General features: G+C 29.0%; 1 protein-coding gene across 1 annotated transcript in view; it reads left to right on the top strand.

The window, feature by feature from the left end:
- The window catches only part of LOC135930310 (CLIP-associating protein 1-like), an 80,136-nt gene that overhangs the window by 5,226 nt on the left and 51,613 nt on the right, over positions 1–23,297 (top strand). The window contains exons 2-8 of the mRNA XM_065467091.1: positions 5,667–5,745; positions 5,896–5,939; positions 6,821–6,880; positions 7,548–7,639; positions 8,131–8,206; positions 8,639–8,739; positions 10,221–10,288. Of these exons, the coding sequence (XP_065323163.1) occupies positions 5,667–5,745; positions 5,896–5,939; positions 6,821–6,880; positions 7,548–7,639; positions 8,131–8,206; positions 8,639–8,739; positions 10,221–10,288 (520 nt within the window). The remainder of the gene's footprint in view (positions 1–5,666; positions 5,746–5,895; positions 5,940–6,820; positions 6,881–7,547; positions 7,640–8,130; positions 8,207–8,638; positions 8,740–10,220; positions 10,289–23,297) is intronic.

The following is a 23,297-nucleotide window of genomic DNA, read 5'->3' as shown; positions in this document are numbered from 1 at the left end:
CTAACTATTCCTTTTTTTTAGGATATAAGTAAGTTATATATTATATTTTATATATATTAGAAAGCGAAGAATAAAAAAAGTAAATGAAAAGGCAAACCTGTTTGCGTTTTTTTAAAATGGTTGCCAACGTCAAACGGTAATTTTACCTATATGCACGAGGCCAATTGAAAGGCATTATTGGCGCTTGCAACGCAGATTTTGAAACACTCAATTTGTGCGCACTATTATTTTGGCAAAGATCTTATTCTTTTAATCACCCCCCCCCCCCCCCACTTCCTCCCACATAAATTGCGAATTCATTTATCACTTTTTTATGCGAAAATCGAGATAGCATTGAACTATTAAATGCATATTATTGTTATCGCCTTAATCGGAGACTAGTTATTTTTAGTGGAATACTAAAAGGAAAATCAGAAATAAATTGTGAAAGTCAAAAAAAAGGGCGCTGGAATTTTTATTAACATGAAAGAAAGAGACCGGAATCAAAAACCCTATCCGAAATAAAAATTATTTGTCCATCCTGCCGGTTCATAGAATCCGTAGTTAAGATCTCGAAAACGGCTTTATTTGTTTAAAATATCTTACTAAAAATAGAGCTCAACTACAAAGGCTTAGTGTAAACATATTCACCCCCTCTTCAATAATGACAAAAATTATTGTGTTGAAGATTACTGAGGTTAGGATTGTTAAAAAGCCCCATTCAGGTCTATTTTTAAAAACGAGCCGATTAAAATTTTAGCCAAAATAATATAGATTTTGCTCGGCAGAAAGGTTTGAACCTATATTTGCCAAATCTTTCGACCCTAATCGGGCTCTAACAACCCTATCCCGAGGTCCCAGTATCTGCAGAAAGAGAACTACACTGCTCAGGTCAGCTTCATTTTCATTAATCTAATTGACATTTTGTTTAAAAAATTCCCAAGTTCTACTTCTCACCCAACATCGCAACTAATACAAACACTTGTTCCATAATGAAAATCCGATTCCAATGTAAGGAATGTCCCATCTTTCTTATGTGTTTATATAGCATTTGATTTTCTTTTTGTTAAATAATAAAAAAAATTTTTTATACTTAATAATTGTTACTCCTTTTATTTGATAACAAATATTATATTATCTAATAAAATTATTATATTTTAAGAAATATCATTTATTTAATAAAATATATATTTATTTACCTTTTATTATAAAAATTATCATTTCAAGTAGGTGATATCTTAATTTCTCTTAAGATATGATCTTTCTCTCCCCCTTTTCCCTTTTTTTTCTTCTCTTCAACTCGTCATTGCATTGTTTGGAAGAGGATAATTTATTATATCGCTTGAATTGCGGGTCAGAGTAATGGGTTTAATATTATATGTTTTTAGTGGGCCTGAACTGGGCTTAGATTTTTGGGAAATGGAAATGGTCCTAAATTTATCGCTCCAAATATTTGAATAGTTAATCAGTATTGTACGAGACGGGTCTGGGCCTGCATGTCGTGATCAAAAAATTAAGAGCCATGTAGGTCTCTGATCGTACTACGGTAGTCTAACATGGAGAGGGGTCAAATGCCCCCTGATACGCTAATGGACCACAAACCGATTTACAAAAAACGGTTTCCATGTTCGTTTTTTGGTTTAACCTTAAAAAAGTTTATCCAGGTTATTGTTCCATTTTCACCCCAACTTTTCTTACCCCTTTCCCTTCCTTCCTTCCTTCCTTTTTTTTCCAAAAAAAAAATAAAAAAATAACAATGTATTTATATAAGGAGCTTAAAATTTTATATTTATGGAACATGATAAGAAAAATTAAAATGTGATTTGAAAAAATTTTTTTATTGATTTTATTTCGATCTATAAAAAAAAAATAATGTAAATATAGAAATAGATTTTTGTGTCCCATTCTAATGTACTTAACGAGATTACGATATGAGATCTTTTATTCACCCGATTTTATTTAAAGAATGATAGGAGAAAGGGCTATAATTAATTAATGGGTAGTGGTGTGATTAGTATGGTTGCGCAACGGCTCAATCATCAGGCGCCTGCCGGAGAAAATCTGTTAATATTGAGGCGTATTAATTTCTATTACTTTCTTCCAAATTTGAATTGCTTATCCTTTTACATGAAAAATCCCGAGGCCAAAGTGATAATTTTTTTTTCCGCTAAAAACTGGGTTTATTCGATTTTTTAGCTGGCTCCCCCGGAGTGGATAAAAGATGGGATTTCGGTTTACCTTTTCAAAGCCATTCTAAATAATGCTACGTCATAATTAGTTGATATGCCCGAATATATGATTGTGCGTTTTCTTTAAATGTTATTATAACCTATAGTCATACGTTTTTTTATGCGATTTAATTTTGAAATTTCGTCCAATCAGGAATGCCGTTATTTTCTCTACCTTTTATATCGATTATCGAATAATGTAAAATATCGCTAATTCACTTTATTATTATTTTTCTCGCAAATCAATAAAAATTTTGAGTAATAGTTTTTATTGAATTTGTGAAAAGGAAGTAAGAAATAAAATTAAGGAAAAAAGAAAAAAGAGATGGAAGGAAGGAAAGGAAGGAAAGGTTGATAAGAAAAAACTAACTAAAAAGGAGATAAAACTTGAAATTGCAACTTTATATTCTTTGCATTTTTTTATTTGTCATGGAGTTCCTTTTCTTCAAAAAACGTAACGGCATTACTTTTTGACGATATTTTACAATACTATGAATGATTGATTGATATTTTTAAACCTACGTCCAAAACAGATTTTATCTTCCTAATCAATTACGTATTAAGAATGCAGCTATCCTAAGCACTCATATCTTAAAACATTATTATAGCTTACGTAGTAAATTAGCATAGCTAATTATTTTTTTTAAAGAAATTTAGCAAAAAATTTTAATTTTTAAAAGAAAAATTACATCCACTAGTTAAGAAGGTAAGAATAAAAAAAATATATATTTTTTTAACTAGCTTTCTCATGAAACCACAGAAACATTACACATGTTATTTAAATTAAAAATGAAAAATGTTTTTTTCCCCATCTTTTCATCTTATTATTTTATAATGGATTCTCGATTAAAAGATAATAATTTTATGTTTTTTTTCCAATCATCACGAAAATATAGGGATAAAATATTTTGCGGTATAAATAAGCGCGGGAGATTATTTTTCCCCTTTGATAATCTTTGTATTTTGATTTGAGTAGCAAAATAAATAAAATGCATATTAAAAGAGTAAGGCATGCACCGATATTTTGTATCGGATCGGGTCGAATATTTTTAAATGTCGGTTATCGGTCGATATTATCAAATTTTCCGACCCGATAAAATGACGTCTTTATTTAAAAAATTTTTTTTGCAGGCATTGATATTTAATTTTTTTTTATAAAAATATTTTCAACAAAATTACATTTATTAAATTTAGGGAAGATTTTTATATAACTTGAGAAGTAATAAATTTTTTGTTAAAATAAAATGAACGGTAAATTTTAAATAAAATATGGTATAAAAAGAAATTAAAAAAATTCAGAATTTGAATTAAGATTTTTTTTTTTTTATAAAATGATGAAAAAATCTTTGAAAATAAGATGATTTCATCCAATGACATAATAATACCTAGACTGACGATGAATTCATAATAATGCACTTGAAAGCGTCGTTGATTTCAAATCAGCTGGACCCGCCATTTTGGTAACATGTATAGTAATTATTTAAAAACTACTATTAAATTAATGACTTGCTTCCTCATTATCCCGATGATAAGGCAATTCTTTAGTTTGCGTCAGAATTATGTATAAATTGACCTCTTGTTTAAAATTTTTAGTCATGATAGGGGTAAACAAAATGGCGCCCGCATCTGTTTTTATTATTGATATATGCTTTTAATGAATGCATCGTCAATCCAGGTATTATAATGTCATTGGATTTCATCATGAAATATCTTTTTTGTTTCAGACTCAATAATTTAGGTTAGATGGGATTTTCTACTTTCTTTACGATAGAAGGCTGCCGATATCAATATAATATTAGCAGGATCAGATCGGCCTCTTAAAATGTAGTGGTATCGGTACGCGTCTAAGAAAGGGGTAATAATAATGCGCGTTAGGCGTGCATTAGGACCCCCCCCCCCCCCCCACCCTTGATTGGATAAGATTTTAATCAAGTTATTGAACTAGGTTTGGGAGAGGTTAAAAGAGTCGCCATTATAAGGATAGAGTTGATATTTAATATAAAATTTCTAAAATTTGATCGTTGTAAATCGCTATTACGTTTTCCGACGACGTGTATTATTATTAGTCGCGAAAAAAAATTAACCAATATAATTACCAGTTCCAGACCGCTTGTCCAAACAAAATATTCTTAGAGTTTAGATACCCTTATAAATAAAAAATTACTAATTTAACTCAGAGGGATTCTAATTTTCATCATATTTTGGTTAAAAGAACTGGTAAACATTAATTCATTTTTAAGCCCTGTCCCGACTCGATATTCAATTTTTTTAAGGCCTTATTTTGGTTGGTATTCTTTCCAATTTGCAGGAATCTAAGTGGAGATGCATATCCGATCAATTTATAAACCCCCATTGGATATCGCACATCCAATATATATGTTTTTTTCTTCATCTTTTAAACCTTGAACTATTATTTTTTTTTAAAAAAATTTTTTTTTTATAATTCCCCCTTATTTTAATTATAAAATATAAAACGAGGTGAGCAATAATGGGTGAATTAAATGACTTATCATTGCCTAACTCTTCCTGCACATTACGGCACCTATTCCTAGTTGGTTAGCATATAAATATGGTTGAGTGCGTATTTTGGGGTTTAGGATTACGTGATCCCCAAATCTGTAATATACGCCATTTTGAATTAGACAGTTCCATACAATATGGAAGGGGGGTGGGGGTTCTTATTTTTTAAAAAAGAATTCTATCATCTCTAAAAAACAGTAGGAGAATGAGCTTACATTTAAAAATAATACACCCCCCCCCACCTTCTTCCGCTCATTGAATATTAATGATTATTCATTAAATTAGCAAGGTCTCTCTTTTCCTGCTTATATTATTCGTTTGATTTTAATTTATCTTTAAAAACGAATTAAATTATTGAAATAAAAAAAATAAGATTATATAACCTATTAAATGTTTAATCCTCATATTTTTAAAATTTTAAATATTATTATAACGCGACGAGCTAAATATATTTCGCGTTAAAATACTCATTTTTTAAGGATCATGAAAATTTTGATTTATTTAAATCCTGGACCATTTTAAAAATCAATTAAAAATGTCATTTTTTGATTATTTTTTTAAGTGCTTCTGACTCGCAATCTATCTATAGTTGGGTAATTATTATGATTTTTTAGTTAGCTAAGCCGAGTTTTTTTGCCCGAAAACTATCACTTTGGTCTCAAGGGGGGAAGTTTCCTTAAAAATATAGCGGCTTCAAATTTGAAAAAAAAACGGATGTAGCATTTAAAACGCCTTAATGCTAACTGATTTTCTCCGGCACGCAACCATTACCCAACTATACTTAAGACGCCTTGCCTAGAAATGAGCCCTAAGAAAGAGAAAGAAGGGAAGTAGGAAGCAATTAAGGAACGAAAGATAGACAAAAAACTATAAAATATAATTAATATCTCACGTAATTAACACCTTTTATTATTAATTAATTTTTACAATCATTTGCAGATAAATTTGAATGGCCTGGATATTTTGAGGCTATTGGCTTACCAAAACAAGAGAAATTTCTCCCAATTCATAAATTCCGGTAAACTTAAATAGAAACTTAAATTAACTCTTTGCAAATTTCTTTTTTTTAGAAATTTAAATTTTCTTATTTTTTTGAAATTTAAATATTGCTTAAAATTCATTTCTCAATTTATAATTTTGAAATTGTGTCATCTTATTAAAAAAAAAGTCGTTCCAGCTGTTATGGACAAGCTAGGAGACCAGAAAGATCAAGTTATTAAAATTTTTTTTATCAATTTATAAACAATTTTGTAAGTCAAATTATCAATACACAATTAATAAATAAAGTAATGTTAAACGGCTCATTTTGAGCCGATTTTTAAAACGGCTAACTCAATATTTTATCCAGAAAAATATTATGCAATCCTGAAGATTTTGCTCATAGGTGGCACAAAGATTTGAACATCTGTTAACGAAATTTATTTTTCTGGTTAAAATATTGAGTTAGCCATTTTTAGAAATGGGCTTAAATCGAGGCGTTAACAACACCATTATATATATATTAGTGTAAAAAGGTAGCTATTAGTTACATATTCTTTTAAAAAAATAATTAGTTTACAGTTACTAGTTATATTCTTTCGAAAGTAACGAGTTAAATTATTTTTTTACGAAAATGTAACTGGTTATTTTAAAAACACTAGTTGCCATGTTTGCTTGAGCGTTAGAAATTCGGGTCAAAGAACTGCAGAGATTCGAATTTAGCACGGATTTGAAGAATTAATTATTATTAAGCCTGGCCCAGATTTAAATGATTCGTTTTAACCCCGTTTCAAGGTTGTATTTGATATTTAAGTATCATACCTTTTCTGCAGGTCTCTGATGCAGATTATTAAGAATTAAAATTCAGGCTTCTCGATCCGAATTCTGATTCGGAAATTTAAAATTGTTTGGCTGTGCATTTTGAGATCACAGACAGAGACCGATTTACGGGCAACCAATCAAAGACGGGATAATATAGCCCCGGGGTGGGTTCGGACCTCTGTTAGAAAGCTGGTTTTGTATAAGTTCCCATTATAGAATCCTATTAAAATTGTTCATATTTCTAATTATTTATAACAAATTTATGATTTACACATATAACACTTATTTCAAAGGTGAGAGAATCAGCTCAAAGCCTGATAATGACGCTTATGGAAGATATATCCACCCCCCAAGTAAAAGATTTTTTTAAAATATATTGTATTTGTTTTTTTTTCAGGAATTTTCGCAAATATTATGTACAGAGAATGGCTTGGGTCGGGACTAAAAACTTTTTTTAAATGATGGAGATAAAGCTTTCTAAAATGACCATTTGACGTTTTTTTGCCCAACTTAAACATAGCGCTTGTTATTAATAACTTCATTTTTTTTTCGAATTCTAATGATATTTTCGATTTATTTATCTTCAAAAATAGATTTAATTCCTTACTCGTCATATAAAGCATTTAAAATTATTCTCATAAATTGTCCGATATATTTTCGTCGGAGGGTATTTGGTCCGGCCCGAGTACCTTTATCATTAATTATCGAGGGAAGCTTGACATAATTTTTCCAAGAAAGAAGGATGGAAATATAAAATTCGAATGGGATAATGGTTGACTCGGATCCATCCTCGAAAATTTTTGAACGGTTTTTTTTAAAGATAATTTGTTAGTTGTCCGGTTTGACCCGGAACGCCTGGCCCGAAAATTTTCTGCTCCTTGTGGGCCGCACTGACTTCTCATTTTTTAAGTATTCGAGGTAAGATTTGAATTGATACGTTACTTACGAGGTAATATGATATATATATATATATATATGTAAAAATAAGTATCAAGTTACTTTTTAAATATTTTTTTAAAGATCGTATTCGATAAATTATCGCCGGCATTCGTTCACAAGCAATGGCACGTTAGGGAGCAAGCTCTTATAACTTTACAAAATATCCTCAACAAGTTTTAGAGATTAATATGAAGCAGGAGGGAGGGGGCAAAATAATTGATATTGACACACAAATAAAAATTAAAATAGAGGAGAAGTGAGAAGGAAACGCTATATTAATTTTTTTTACAACGTAATTGATATTAGTTCTTTCTCGATCTTATTTGCCAGAGTTGTTTAAGGATACTTTTCAAATGGATCTCTAGATACAGATTCATTGTATTAAAAAACTTATCTATATACAGATACATATCGATACAAATACCTCATTCTTTTAACAACTGTGATATTTACCTTTACACCCATGTTTTTGGAAATTAGTTTTAGATCTTAACACAATAGCAAAATATAATGTCGGGATTAAGTGTTAGACATAAAAGAGTATCAGACTACGATAACTCATATAACACGCCATTTTATGTCATAAAATATTATTATTATTATTTTTTTACCATAATCTTATTTATATTTTTTTTCTATAAAAAATAAAACATGTGATATCTAGATACGGCAGCACAAATATAGCCACTTGCAAATACGTTCCTTGTATATGCAAGCTTTTGGCCGACCAAAATTTACAAGTTTTTAAATATTATTATTTTTTGTTTTTTTATGTGGATTGAAAAGTTTGTATTAGATCCCAGCAACTGACGCCTAAACCTGATTTCGATTTTTTTAAAAAAAAATTAATTTAAACCGATAAAACTATTTTCTTGGGTAGATTTGCACCGGACAAACAAAGAATAGAAAAATTTCTACGGCTGGTTCGGCGAAGACAGCTCCGCTAAACTTAAATTAAATATTGACTCGAACCGGCCCGTTAATACCGGGTTCACCCGGCCTCATAATATTTTGCTCAAATTATTCGACCCGCCCAAAATTTTTTTACGCGCAAATCTCTGATATATATTTCCTCGATATGATTATCAAAAATGGAATCATCTTTGAGATTTCTTACGTTTTATATTAATTTTATAACATTTTTTTTGTTGCTTCTTTTATTATTTTTCAAGGTAAGGGAACAAGCCAATAACGCTCTCGTTCTTATATATACCCACGTGGGAGAGAAATTCAAGGTTGATCTGAAGAGGAAGAATCTTGTGCCAGCTGCCAAGTAAAATGTTTAAAATATAATTACTTGAAAATTTTGTTATCAGCTGTGCTACCTTATGAATTTTAAGACTGACATTTTTTTTTGCTTTATTTGAAAAAAGTTTGTCTGATTTGATTTCTGAAATATATCGAAGAATTTGTGTTGAAATATGATTTTGAAAAAAATCTTTTTAAAAAAGTATTTGTTCTTAATTAGAGAACATCTATTTGTCACTCAAAAAAATATTCTAGGAATTGCATTATATAAATATCGGATAAAATTATTATTCAAAATTGAGTGTCTTGCTTTCATTTAGTTGTTACTTATTATATTTTCACGATCACATTTTTTTTCTAAAATAAAAAAAACTTATCCAAATTTAAAGGAGGGAAATAAGATCATTGGGTTGACTGACTGTCGATATTCTGCGTTAATTTTTTTTTTCGATGATTTTCCAAAATCATTGTGTATTACATCTTGTCTAAAATGATCTAAAAGTTATCTTATTTTGATTGGTTCGATTTCATTTTCATATTCCCGTTGAATCTAATCCCTTAATTCCACATGTGATCTCTTTAGATCAGCTGACGACGTTAAATCATCATATTTTTTTTTATAGCTATTGAAAAAATTTAAAATTAATCTATTTTTTTCTTGAAATTAGGCTGTACAGCAAGATTTCGATTTATTACTAGCTAACCATATTATTGAACTCTTCGAGAGTTCAAAATATGTAAGTGATAGATTTCTATACTCTTAATGAGAGAGCGTGACTACACATAAGGTGCGCTAGCTGTAATTGCTAAAAGGTCAGCCGCGTTTGTTTTTAAAAAGACATTAAGAAAAGGTTATATATATTAGTAATCTGCATCCGGCCTAATTTTTCAAGCCCGGCACGGCCCGAATTTTTTATTAAAAGTTTTGCCCGGCCCGGCCCTAACCCGAAATTTTTTCAAAAAAATTTCGCCGGCCCAGCCCGAATTTATTTAAATATAGAAATTAATTTTTATAATTACTCAAAATAAACGATATATGTTATATGGCGTCTACTTTCTATAAATAAAACCACATATTTTTATTTTACATAAAAAATTCGACATATAATTAATAAATTTAGATATATTTTAAAAAAATTTCTAAAGCCCAACCTGACCCGGCCCGAATTTTCTTAAAGAATACTAGGCCGGCACAAAGTCCGTTCGGGCCGGTACTTTTGCAGATCTCTAATGTATATAACATAAAAAGCCAAATCAACCGGGGTTCCATTCATTTTTTTTGCTCAATTTCATGTTCAACATTGACAATGGGATTAACCTGATTATGGATTGTATTACCATCTGATACAATGTCTAAGCAGACATCGTTATTACTGAACATTGACTATTTTTTTTAAAAAAATGTAGATTTAAATTTGTATTTATATATTATTGTATATTATGTAAACGTTGTCACGAAACCTTATTTATTAACTCGTTATAAAAAAAATTTTTTTTTTTGCGTAGGTTGTCAAATTTGATAGAAAAATTCGAGGAGATAAGGAATTCCGGGAAATTGTTGGTCAGAGACGAAGGTAAATTTTTTTCCTTCTTTATTATTCCTTACTTAAAATTTTTATCTCGAGAAGATTTTGTTATCATTTTATATGGATTGGCCCAGCTTCACCTTAACTAAACAAAATGGACACCATTTTGCGAAATGATATGTGAATTTTGCCTAATTTTTGACCTTTACATATGAGTTTGTGTTTGACATACGATATCAGGTAAATTTTGCTTAGTTTGAAGTTGGCCTTAGGGCTTAATGATTAGCAAAGACGTACCTCCCGAGGGCCCTTATAAAAAGACTAAAATTATTGACTTCCATAATATGAAGTCTCGAGCCCGCTGTATTTACAAAAGATTCTTCGCCCCTCTTGGCAATGCGGATATACCTTACCATAAACTTATTTTTTTTTAAAAAAAAGCCTCACATGGCGATAACATTGATCTGTTGTCCTATACTTAACAGCTGATATATGTTTTTAGATTTTTATTTTCGTATAAACATATAGAAGTGAGATAATCTTAATTATTATTCATTCAAAACTTAAATGCAAAATTTATACGAGTTATTCTTATTTGATACTCCCTTATTTGTGGCGGCGTCTAAATCAGATACGCTAACGTCAGCCAATCGTTTTGAAAAAAAATAAACGCGCCGATATGGATTTCTGCTTACAGGTCTAGTTATGGAACATGAAAATCTTAGTGGACTTGGATGAATAAGATTCCTTGATTTGTTAAGGCTTCAATTAAAATTAAGTTTATTACCAAAAAAAAACAATTTTCTTTCCAGGACGATTTCTAAAGGTGTCCCTTGACTATGTCTTGACAATTAAATAAATCATTCCATTTTAAAAAAAAAATTAAATCAAATTGTATTTGAATATTTTTATAGGAAGTTTTCCTGCCATTGTTTATAAATATATTTCACATTTAGCAATATTTCCACGTATTCAATAACCATGACCAGTAACGATCCTTTGATTTTAAAAGCAATCAAATCTTAGTTTTTCATATATTCGAATTCGAATGTACTAATGTATTATATATTATTTAGTGTTGGAAAATGGTGCTTTATTTTTTATAAGAGACCTGTAAAAATACAATTTGCGGGGCCCTGATTTTTTTTTAAAAAAAATTTATAGCCAGTCCAGTCCAGCCCGGCTTTTTTTATTTTTTTCAGACCCGGCCCGGGTATTTTTTTAAAAAATTTTAAGCCCTGCCCGGCTGGGATATATTTAAAAAAAAATTGAAATATGGCCCGCAGGCCTGCAGGTTTATGATTTTTTATCGATAATGATGGGGTATATTTCAATTCCAATCATTCCTACACATTTATATACAATACATTAATTATACCACACGGCTAACTGATAGGGCTGCGGTATAACTATCCTTAATTTGTTCCTTTTTTATCCCAAAAGAATTATTATTTAATATCGTTCCATTCATAAAAAAAATAAAGGCTAATAATATACACTATTTGGTTTAATAGTTAAGAAAGAATTCTGAATATCTTTATTTATTAATTTTTTAAATAAAAATGTTATTCAGAATTCTTATAACATAAGAACATTTGGCCCTCGACCTAAGAGCTAGAAAATCTTTGAACTCACCACATGCATTTTTTTTACACTCCTATAGAATTATATGGAAAACTTATAGTGCACAAAAATCGAGCGTTTACGTTTTGCCGTAATCTTTTAACAAAAAAAACTTAACGCGTCCGTTGTTTAAATTGAGATTTGTCTTTTTATTAATATCCGTCGATTCATAATTTTAAATAAGTTTCTAAAAATAGAGTATTGAAAATAAATATAAATAAAATATAAAAGGCCCTTTACTCTCAACCCTTTACTCTCACAAATATAACTTATCAATCCAAAATAATCCTTTCTAATAATATTAAATAAATATAATAAACATTACTACAATTCATCTTTATTCAGCATATATATAACATATAAACATATTAAATCTTCCCCAATCAATCCCATCTTCCATATCTCCACTCCAAATCCAAACAAAGAATGTTCTAACAACAACCCATGTGATGATTTGGTTTTTCCTCTATCACCAAGGAAAACTTCCTTCTCCTGTCAGAAAATAACTGACATTTGATGTATTATATTAAATTTATTTCTTCTTTTTTTCAACAGCTACAACAGATTTGTCTTTGAAAATTATATTATCGTCTGCGTATTACAATTAATCCTATTGGCAATTGCCTTCATTTTAAAAAAAATTTCAGGCCCAAGCCCGGCCCGGGTAAATTAAAAAAATTAAAATACGGTCCGGCCTAGGTATCCGGACCGGGCTGGGCTTAGGGCCGAGCCTGCAGGTCTCTGCTTATTATACAATTGAATTTAACTTTTCACTACAAAGATAGAAAAAACTCCCGTAGTTACATAGGCCGGGTTTATTTTACCCCAAATTTTTAATAGCTATATCTCAGAAAATAATAAAATTTTAAGATTTCGAATTTTAAACAATTTATTGAATAATCAGAGATAAACTACAAAATTTCTAGATTTTAGATTTATTTCTAAATTAGTTATGGTATTTTTTTTTAAAAAATAAAGAAAAAATTTGGAACCTTCCTTAATCATATTATATGTCCCAAAAAATATATTAAAATATAGCAAATTTGGTTATATATTTTTATTAATTCAATATTATATAGATTTTATAATAAAATATCATTTATTAAAAAATATTTGACATCAAAGATTATGCATATTATGTCCTTAACCCTCGGACAAGAGAACCATCTTCCATTTTGTTTGGTAGAAATGGGGGTTTACTACCTCTATAATGATCATATTCCCAACATTATCCATTTAGCAATCTAATTAACACAAGGATTTTCATATCTATTATCATTAATGGATTTATTAGCTTCCATGACCAATAATTTTATAAATTTTAATCTATTTATTATCTCCTTTCCTTTAAATTATTGGATTTATAATGCTTATACTTTTTTGTAGCACTGTCATATTTTGTTGGAGGGCAAATAAGCTTGAATAAATGTCTTTTTCAAATTAAATGATGCTGGAATCTGTTTTTTTTAGTTTTTCTTAAGGTTCCTATTATAATTAATGAATAGGAATTTAACACATATTTAGCAAGTTCGTAGCTGGTAAACCATTTATTTGTGTCGACATTCCTATTAGTCTTAGAAATGGGTTGAATTGGTCTTTTAACAACATCAAGAGGCTTATTGCTCAATTTATAAGTTCCTTCAGGCTGATTGACAGCATATAATTCAATTTTTATGTAAAAAGTTCTTAAATCAACTAGGACATAAATTTTTAAACCATATTTTTGAAGGCTTTATTAACTTGAATAAATTAAATTATAAATCATATGTTAATTTATGATTTTTTTTACTCCACCGAAAAAATAAATATTATAAAACATTCAAATTTAAAGTCATAATATATAAATCAAAAAATATAAATAAATATATTATTTTCGATTTTATATATTAACTTGCCATATTCAATCATATAATTAATAACATAAAAAATTACATAAGTACACAGGCGCGGTATACATTTTACCCCAAGCTTAACAAATTGGAAATATCTCAAAATAAGTCAAATTAAATAATCATGACATTTGTAAGTTCTTGTTACACAATGTTAAACTGTTATAAAAAATCAGGTCAGAATCTTCTAGGGTTTTTATTACATAGATAATAAAAGTCGCGGGGTCGTATTTACCCCACCCTTTGTAGTGAAGGATTAATCTATATTTCTGGCCTGGTTCAAGCGTCAAATTAAATTTTAAGCCCCGTTCGTGACTGTTGTTAAATGGCTCGATTTGAGCAGATTTTTTAAAAACGGCTTATACAACAATATTATAGCCAGAGAAATATAACCGCAAGCCTGAAGATTTTACTTCATAGATGTGCAAAGGTACCTTTTATTGGCCTAAAAATAAATAAAAAAATACTGGATAAATTATATATATATATTCAACATATAATATTTTAAAATGAAATCAATTATAATTCGAAATGATAGCAGCTATTCATCCCATCTCACTACTTACCTCATTATATTACATTCGTTCGTTCGTTCATGATTCTCATGAATGGATCGTTATTTAAAAATTTTTATAAATTTTAACTTCCAAAATATTACCATTTCAACTTTTGCACAATTATTTTATATTAAAATAAGTAAATACTGCTTACTTTTAAGTTTTAAAGTTTAATATTGCATAAATATTGTCGCGTTTTTAAACTTTCAAAAGTGTCCTCCCTATCTCTGTCCTCACTCACTTTTTTATAAAAAAATAAAATATATTAAAATAATAAATGTTTATTTTTTTTCTTTGTTTATTTATATATATATAAAACTAACCTCTAACTTTTTATATAAACCACTCAGTATATGTTTGATATTTTTTAAAAAATATATTTTATATAAGTTATATAACAATAATTACATACATAATGGTGATGTCGAACTAAAAAATAGGACCATTTAAAATTTAAATAAAAAAACTATTGCGATTTATTTAACCTTTTTTATTATAACTTTTCAACTAAATTATAAAATAATTTAAAAAGTAAATTAATTATTTTTTTCGTGGCACTAAAAAGAAGTATTGACTTGAATTTAATAATATCCTTATCATTTTACTATTTTCGTTAACGAGGGGAATATATTCCATCCGTAATAAGCCTTTCCCGGATAACCTTGACCTATTATTATTTGTTTCGCCCTATTTGAATGACCAATCCCGATGGACGTTGATTCGGTTTCCTAAATATATAGCAATTCTATTGGAAGGGGAATGATTCATTTTATTTATAATTTCGGGGAAATTTTGAATTCTCTCACCGCCACCCACCAATCGTAAGATAGTTATTACACCGAAGCGGCCGTTTCGAAGCCGTCATAATTGTTTAGAAATTTGAAGAATATTAAAAACCAAGCCAAAAAAATAAAATAATATTCATAAAAATTGATTTATTTATGTGCACGTTTAAAATAATCTTTTAAAAAATAACATATTTTAATAAGTTATAATCGCCAAAACAAATACTTTTTTGACGAAATTTATTCTTAGCCGAAAATTTGTGATTGACATTCGGTTTAGTATTCCAGGAAACGTTCTGGGGAAAGAAATAGAATGATCGAAAGCCTACGTAATTTGAATTTTTTTTAAAAAAAAAATGATTGCGCAATTTTCTAGAAAAAAAGAAAGAAAAAATAAGTAGGGGTTATGTCCTTTTAAACAAAAATTAATCGAAAACCCAATTAAATATCTAAATTTCGAATACGGATACGACTAAACCGAATAATGTATAAATATTTGTTAATAAAGCTTTTTTTTGTGGTCAATCAAAATCGGGTTAAGATCCCAAAATTATGGCTACATTCCCTAGCTCATCCCGCAGCTGACTAAATGCTATTTTTTAATCTATAAGAAGATTTATCTAACCTGTATTTTTATAATATCATCGTAACCTTACATCATTATACAATAAAAAATCATAAAAAAGGTTTCTTGCAGAATTAAGAACAAAAATTAAACCCAATTAGTACACCGCCTTCTTGCTTGTTTAGAGATCAGCCGGGCCCGTACCAGCCTGACAAAAATTTAATAAAGGTTTTCCAACCGGATCTATTGTTTTTTGAAGCGGATCTTTTCATTTTTAAATCATGTTACAAATGGGGTAGTTTCGACTTTCACATAGCGAATATTTAGAAGATATCTTCATTTTTAAAATTCCATTTTACATATATTCGTAAAAAAATCTTCCATTCTATTCTCTTCTTTTGTCTTTTTTTTCTAAGATAAACCTTTTTATTCCCTCCCCCAGTGTTGTTAAATGGCTGGCTAATCTTTTCATTTTTAAATCATGTTACAAATGGGGTAGTTTCGACTTTCACATAGCGAATATTTAGAAGATATCTTCATTTTTAAAATTCCATTTTTCATATATTCGTAAAAAAATCTTCCATTCCATTCTCTTCTTTTGTCTTTTTTTTCTAAGATAAACCTCTTTATTCCCTCCCCCAATGTTGTTAAATGGCTGGCTAACTCAATATTTCACCCAGAAAAATATTACGCAAGCCTGAAGATTTTGCTCATAGAAGGAATCAAGGTTCTAGACATATATTATCGAAATCTCGAGGCTTAGGAAATATTTTTCTGGCTAAAATACTGAGTTAGCCGTTTAACAACACTACCCCTCCCCCTCTATGGACATATCGAGATCCTAAATTTTTGAAGCTGTTAGAAAAAAAAACCTAAATAAATTTACTCAAAAAAAAAGAATTATTTTTTGCGAAAATTTCTTTCATTTTTCTCTCGTTATTTTTTTTTTCTATCTTTTTTCTTCCTTTCTCCTTAATTTAATTATAAAGTTTTTTTTTGTATGAAATTTTATTTTTCTAACAAAGCAAAAAAAAATACACAACGAAGCTAATCAATGATAATTGGTTTGTGTACTCACGTCTTATAAACTTGCACAAGTTTTCAACATTTTTTTCCATTTTTTCCATTTACAAAAACATGGAATATACAAAAAAAAGAATGAATGAATGAACGAATGCATTTATTAATTCCAATTCTTATATATATATATAAATATAAAATAAATAGCAAAAAAAACACGGTGCTACTCTTCCAATGACATATAATAATACCTAGACTGACGACGCATTCATAATAATGCTCTTGAAAGCGTCGTAGAATGCAAATCAGCTGGACCCGCCATTTTGTTAACCCATATAGTAATTATTCTCATGTAAAAAAAACTACTATTAAATTGATTACTTGCTTCCTTATTATTTCCATGATCCGGTAATTCTTTGATAAAGTTTGCATCAGACAATAGTAATAAATTGGCCTCTCGTTTCAAATTTTAAATAATGATATGGGTAAGCAAAATGGCGTCCCCAGCTGTTTTTAATTGATGTACACTTTTAACGAATTCATAGTTGCACTCGTCCTAATTTGAGCAACAATGGGGCGGAATTCGATTTTTTTTTAAGGTATCTATCGAGTGATAATTTAGTTGGAAGAAGTCTAGTTTCTAAATTAAGAAGAATTAATATATTCCCCCAATCTTCCCGACTCTTAATGTGATTTATATAAAACTAAATCGACTTAAAAAAATTTTTATTTTGTTTTATATTTTTATTGATCGATTATCGACAAAAATAATTTTTTTTTTACCAGCAAACATTGTTATATTTTTAAAAAAAAGATAAACAATAAAAAGCTGATAGGTCGAAATTGCATGCTGACAATTGGGTTAAAAATTTTTGTTTAACATGTTTGATTGTGCGATTAAAACGCTAATTAGTTGCGTTTTAGAAGCCTTTGGTTAAAAAAAATATAATATTATTTTTTAAAATATATATAATATATGTTTGTATTCGAGGTATGCACAATTATAAAACATAATATATTTTATAGGAATATAAGGATTGTAAAGGGGCAAAGGGGAATAATCTCGAATCGAATGGGAATTTTGTTTGAATGTTTTTTTGCGATATGGTAAATTGCCGATGACTCTTATGTCATATCGGTTGTTATATACCAGGGATTTAACCTAACCTTTGAAGTGTTAACCCACCTCCCCCCCCACCCCGTGGGTTATCATCTCCTTCTTTCAGAGATTTTCGCGATTTGGATAATTTTTATCTGCATAAGGGGACAGTTCAACCCAAATTGAGAGGAGGGGTATAAGGCGAATGTTGTTAAACGGCTTGTTTTGAGCCGATTTTTAAAAACGGCTAACTCAATATTTTTGCCAGAAAAATATTGACTAAGCCTCGAAATTTCGATACTATATGTCTAGACCTTTGCTCCTTCTATGAGCAAAATTTTCAGGCTCGCATAATATTTTTCTGGTTAAAAAACTGAGTTAAGCCGTTTAACAACACCATAATAAGGCTTAAGTCTTCTGAAAGGAGATAACGGAAATAATAACGATTAAAATGATAACGAATTGTTTTGACTTGCATATTTATTGTTATTTATTCTAGTAATTGCGAATCGAATAATTTAACTCTTACTATTAGTTTAGATTTAGATATCCGACTTTTTGATAATCAATAGTTTGGAAACAAAAAATACATATGATTGATTATCTCAAGATTGTAAAATATGGATTAGGTATAGAAAAATTGTAATTATAAATTAAATTTTTTTTTCTCTTTTATTAACCTTGGCATTCCAAATGTTTTATTTTCTTTCATGTTATTTTGAAATTTTTAAAAATAATGTTTAAAAATAAGTTTTTTTCATTTTGAATTTCTAAATAATCATTATAAAAATAATTTGTAAAAATTGAGGTAATGTCCGATTTACCAGTTATTAAATTTTAATTAAGGAATGAAAAAAAAACAAACGTGGTTTTTTTAAAATGTTTTCTTTAGTTTTTTATTATTATTATTATAATGGAAAATAATTTTCAATATGACAATCCAATCATTTCATAGGGATTTTGCTAAGGGGGGAGAAGCATTATTTGATGCATTTTTTTTCCTCATAAATTTTTTTTAGAGATCTTTAGGTCCACTTATTGTATATCTTAGGCTATGTTAGATTTTTATAAAAATATTTTTGGGTTTTCACTTTTTTTTTATATTAACTATTACTAATTTTTCTTTCAAATTCAAACCTATATATATTTTGTACATCTATAAGGGGTAGAGGGGGTGGTATAGGGGGAACATTTTTATTAGCTTAAAATGATAATTTCAAGAAGAGGCAAATTTACGACCCCTCCCCTCCCCCTTGGTTAGGCGTCTGAAACATTTTATGTTAAAATAATTTTACCAATATTTTGCTAGAAATTTTTTATTTTATCACTATCATTTTTATAATAGATTTGATTTAAATTTATTTAATTTTTTTTTTATTTGGCTGGCGGTCTTATAGTGCCCACAAATTGAGCAGTCTACCTTTTGCGGTACTTTTTTAACAAAAAAAAACGTAAGGCCTCATATATAGTAAGCGCGATTTATTCACACGGTGTGGTATTTGACGCTAACGAAATCACAGCTGATTCACAATTATTTTTTTTGAATATCTTTTTCAAATTTTATATCGGCGTTTTCTTTCGCTCGATATTTTATATATGATATCTAATTTATTTGACCTAATTTTATAAATAACGGGTGTTAAATACCGCACCACTTGAACAAATCGCATTTACTATAAATGAGGCCTAACCAATGACATATAATAGTACCTAGAATGGCGATGCATTCATAATATAATGCACTTGAAAGCGTCGTTGAATGCTAATGAGCTGGACCCTCCTTGGTAACCCATATAATAATTATTCTCATATTAAAAACTACTATTAAAATGATAATTTGCTTCCTTATTATCTCGATGATCATACAATTCTATAAAATAAAGTTTGCATCAGACATAGGAATTAAATTGGCCTTCTCTTTTAAAATTTTTAATAATGTCGTCCCCAGCTGTTTTTCATTCATGAACACTTTTAATGAATGTATCTTTCGTCTAGGTATTATTATATGTCATTGGGCCTAACGCGTCCCTTGCTTAAATTGAGGCTACTTCTTTTTTTTATCAGTATGGGCGATTTCAAAATTTTAACTTATAAAAAAAATAATTGGTTTTTGTAAATTATATTATGGTCTGCTTTTTTTTATTTCAATCGATTTCTAGATTATTCCACGACAAGTTATATATTTTTTTATAAAACTTTTTATATAATATTAAATTTAATTTACATATAATTAAAGAAATGGGAAAGGAGATTTTTTTTTAGTGCTCTTCCAGCTTATTATTTTTATCTGGGTAAAAATCCGACTTTACCGAAAAAAAAGTAACGCCAAACGGTAATTTGACCAAGTTACACGATACCATTTTGAAATTCATTATTTGTTTGCGTTTAAAAAAATGCTCAATTTATGCGCACTATTGTCGATTTTTGGTTGGTCAGATTAAGTTCGAATCGTGCTACGTAACCTTACAATTAGGTTATCGGTAAGGCGGCCTGAACTTAAATAGAAAATTCAAAACATTTTTAAAACAAATCAAAATAAGGGTGTCCGAGTTCAAAAACCGTTAAGCCTCTAAACGGAAATAAGTATTAAAAAAAATAAGTCGAACTAGGGCTCATCCTCGCCCCCCCCCCTTCTTTTTAATTCTTTAAAAAAATAATTGGATTTCCGGCGGCAACTTGCCTCGCATTGTAATAAAAAATATCTGAGATGAATCATCGTTTCACAATTTTATACCTTTATTTTATTTTTTACCTAATAAAGTTCGCTATTTTATTATTATTTAATTTTTTTTATGTTAGCTACTTCACTAAAATTCTGTACTCGTAATTGTTTTGTGTAAATTTCATTTTCTTCTTATTATCATAAATATTTTATACGAGATGTCTCTTCTTCTCTTTCCAAGAAATTTATCTAAAATTTTTTTTTTAAGGCGAGTAAATTTTAATGTTTTTGTTATCGCGATGTTATATTTTTTTATGAAAATATAAGGAGTTTTCTATCATCATCATCATTTTATTATATTAAATTTTAGCGCTTAATGACCCGTCTTCTAGTTTTTTTTTGGTTGTTGAAGGAATTTCTTTGATTTTTGGTCTAGAAATTTGCGTACGGTTGTTATTATTCCTCTTCTAGATCCCGCCCCCCTTCCGTATGACTAAAATTTAAAAATGGATACTGACATATGTTGTGTTGACTAAAAGGGTACCCATACTCGAGATTTTTATGACGCAATTAGAGGACCCTGGCTTGAATGTTGGTCTATCTTGTTTTGGTGACTAATTTCACACAACGCAACTTTACTTTGGAAAAGGTTTGAATGCCAATAACTTCCAAATGAGTCTTTTAAGAGGATTCGTGGCGAAATTAGTTTAAATGAAAGTTTATGCCAAAATCAAGCAGAATACATATGATAGCTATGGAAGTTCAAAATATGCGTCAAACTAAAAAATAGAGGTAAAAGAATTTGTGAATGATAATGTTACGCGCGTGCGTTAGTTATGGTACGCGCAAGAATTCGGCAGTCGAAAGCGAATTACTCGATTCTTAATAAATCATTCGGCGAATAAGTGTTTCTTTTCATTTATTCGATCGAATTATTCAAAAATATTCGTAACTTTCGAATTGAATGTTAGTTTTATTATTCTAACAAAAAAATGAATAACACAATTATTCGATGGGTAATATTTATTATAGGCGTATTGGGTATTCTTTAATGTTCATATTTCATTCTTAGTTATTTCCTTTTACGCTGCCCCCCCCCCCCCTTCTCTCTTTCCCATCTGAAAAAATTTTTTTCGATGTGAGTTTGCCCGATGTTTTATAAACTATCGGTCTGGTCGGGCTTCATGTATTCGGTAAATTCTTGGGACACGTACCCACTTGATAATCCCCGATGTCCAAATTAGGCAAGTTATCTCGTTTAGCGCACCATTTTTTTTCTTCTCTCGTATCATTATAATCTTAATGATCCCTATAATTTTTTTTATATTAATTTTGCCATAAAGAAATTTCGATTATCAATTTTTTTTTTTAGCGTTAAATGTTAATATTTTTTTATTATTATTATTTGCTTTACGAAGTAGCAAGCGGCATTTACCTTTTGAAATTACAACAAAAAAAAATACGTCTAAAAAATATTAATATTATTACCTTTTTCAAAGACAAAATAAAATATTTCTTATTTTTTTTTCTCGAAAATTAATAAAAATGAAAAAGTCGAGGTGTTGTTTCTTTGGCCATTAAGTGTATTATTTTTTTTTACACTGGTGTTTCTCTCTTGTTCGTAAGAAAATGCGATATTTCTCTTTTTTTATTACTCTTTCTTTCGGTTATGTCCTAAATATCAAAAATATATTTGGCAAACTTTCGAAACTTCAACGAAAGAAGAAATGAGCCATTTTTTAAATATAAAAATAAAAAACAAGTATAAACATAATTCTAGAAAATTCCGAAATTTTAACATACGATTTCAAAGTTTTGTTTTATTTTTTTCAGAATTTCAAACAGGTTTAGGACACAGCCTTAGTATTGGTTGTTGGATACCTTACAATCCAAGACAATTTTTTTCTAAATCTTTCTCTATCTTATTTGTCTCGAAAAAACCCGGTCCAAAATAAAAATTATTTGTCCGCCCGGCCGGGGATAGTTGGATGGAACCATTGCTGTGTTTTTTTTAGCTGGTTAAGAAAAATGGTTACCGCTAATTTATAGTCAAACACTATCGTTTTCAAGACTATAATTTGAATGGAGGAGATATAAAAGATTCCTTGCCTCTACGCTTAGCGAATTTTCTTTCGGCAAGCGCCTTGTGGATTGAGCTTTGTTTTTAATCCCATTACCCAAACCTTTCCTAGTGTGTTAAAAAATAAAAAGGTAATTACTTTTAATAAAGTAAATACTATAGTAATATAATTTAACTCGTTTCCGTTTTCCTTTATATTACCGCCTTTTTGACAAGGTGTTATTATTTTTTTTTTTGAAAATTTAAAAAAAAATGAAAGAAGAAAAGTAAACAAACTAATTCCAAAGTTCCTTTTTTTCCGACCAATGCGATTAAATTTCATTTCCATAATTTTCTCCCGATCGGATTGAATTCCTTACGTAATTGTAGAAACTACTGGTATTGCTATTCAATATTTTACCCGGAAAAATATTATGCGAGCCTGAAGATTTTGCTCATAGTTGGCACAAAGGTTTGGATACATATGGCCAATATTTTTCCGGAAAAAAATATTGAGTTAGCCTTTTCTTAAAAATCGGCTCAAATCGCGCTAAAAATATTAACTGCAGGTTTTTATAATTGTTGTTTTTTTTGGGCCGAAATTATTATACTATTTTTCTTATAAAATATTCCAATTTTTCTTCTTCTAACTATAATAAATTTCAATATTTAAAGTTAAACAAAATGTTGACCTAACACTTAAATTTTGTTTATTTTTTTAAAATTTATTTACAAATAAATTTAATTTTTGGATATGAGACTGCGGAATATTTTTATGATTATTAATGAGCTTGGGAA

This window comes from Gordionus sp. m RMFG-2023, chromosome 5 (genome assembly GCF_954871325.1).
Source record: "Gordionus sp. m RMFG-2023 chromosome 5, tfGorSpeb1-WG-v2, whole genome shotgun sequence".
Taxonomy (NCBI): domain Eukaryota; kingdom Metazoa; phylum Nematomorpha; class Gordioida; order Chordodea; family Parachordodidae; genus Gordionus; species Gordionus sp. m RMFG-2023.
The sequence above is the reverse complement of the archived record's forward strand: the minus strand, read 5'-3'. Positions and strand labels throughout refer to the sequence as shown.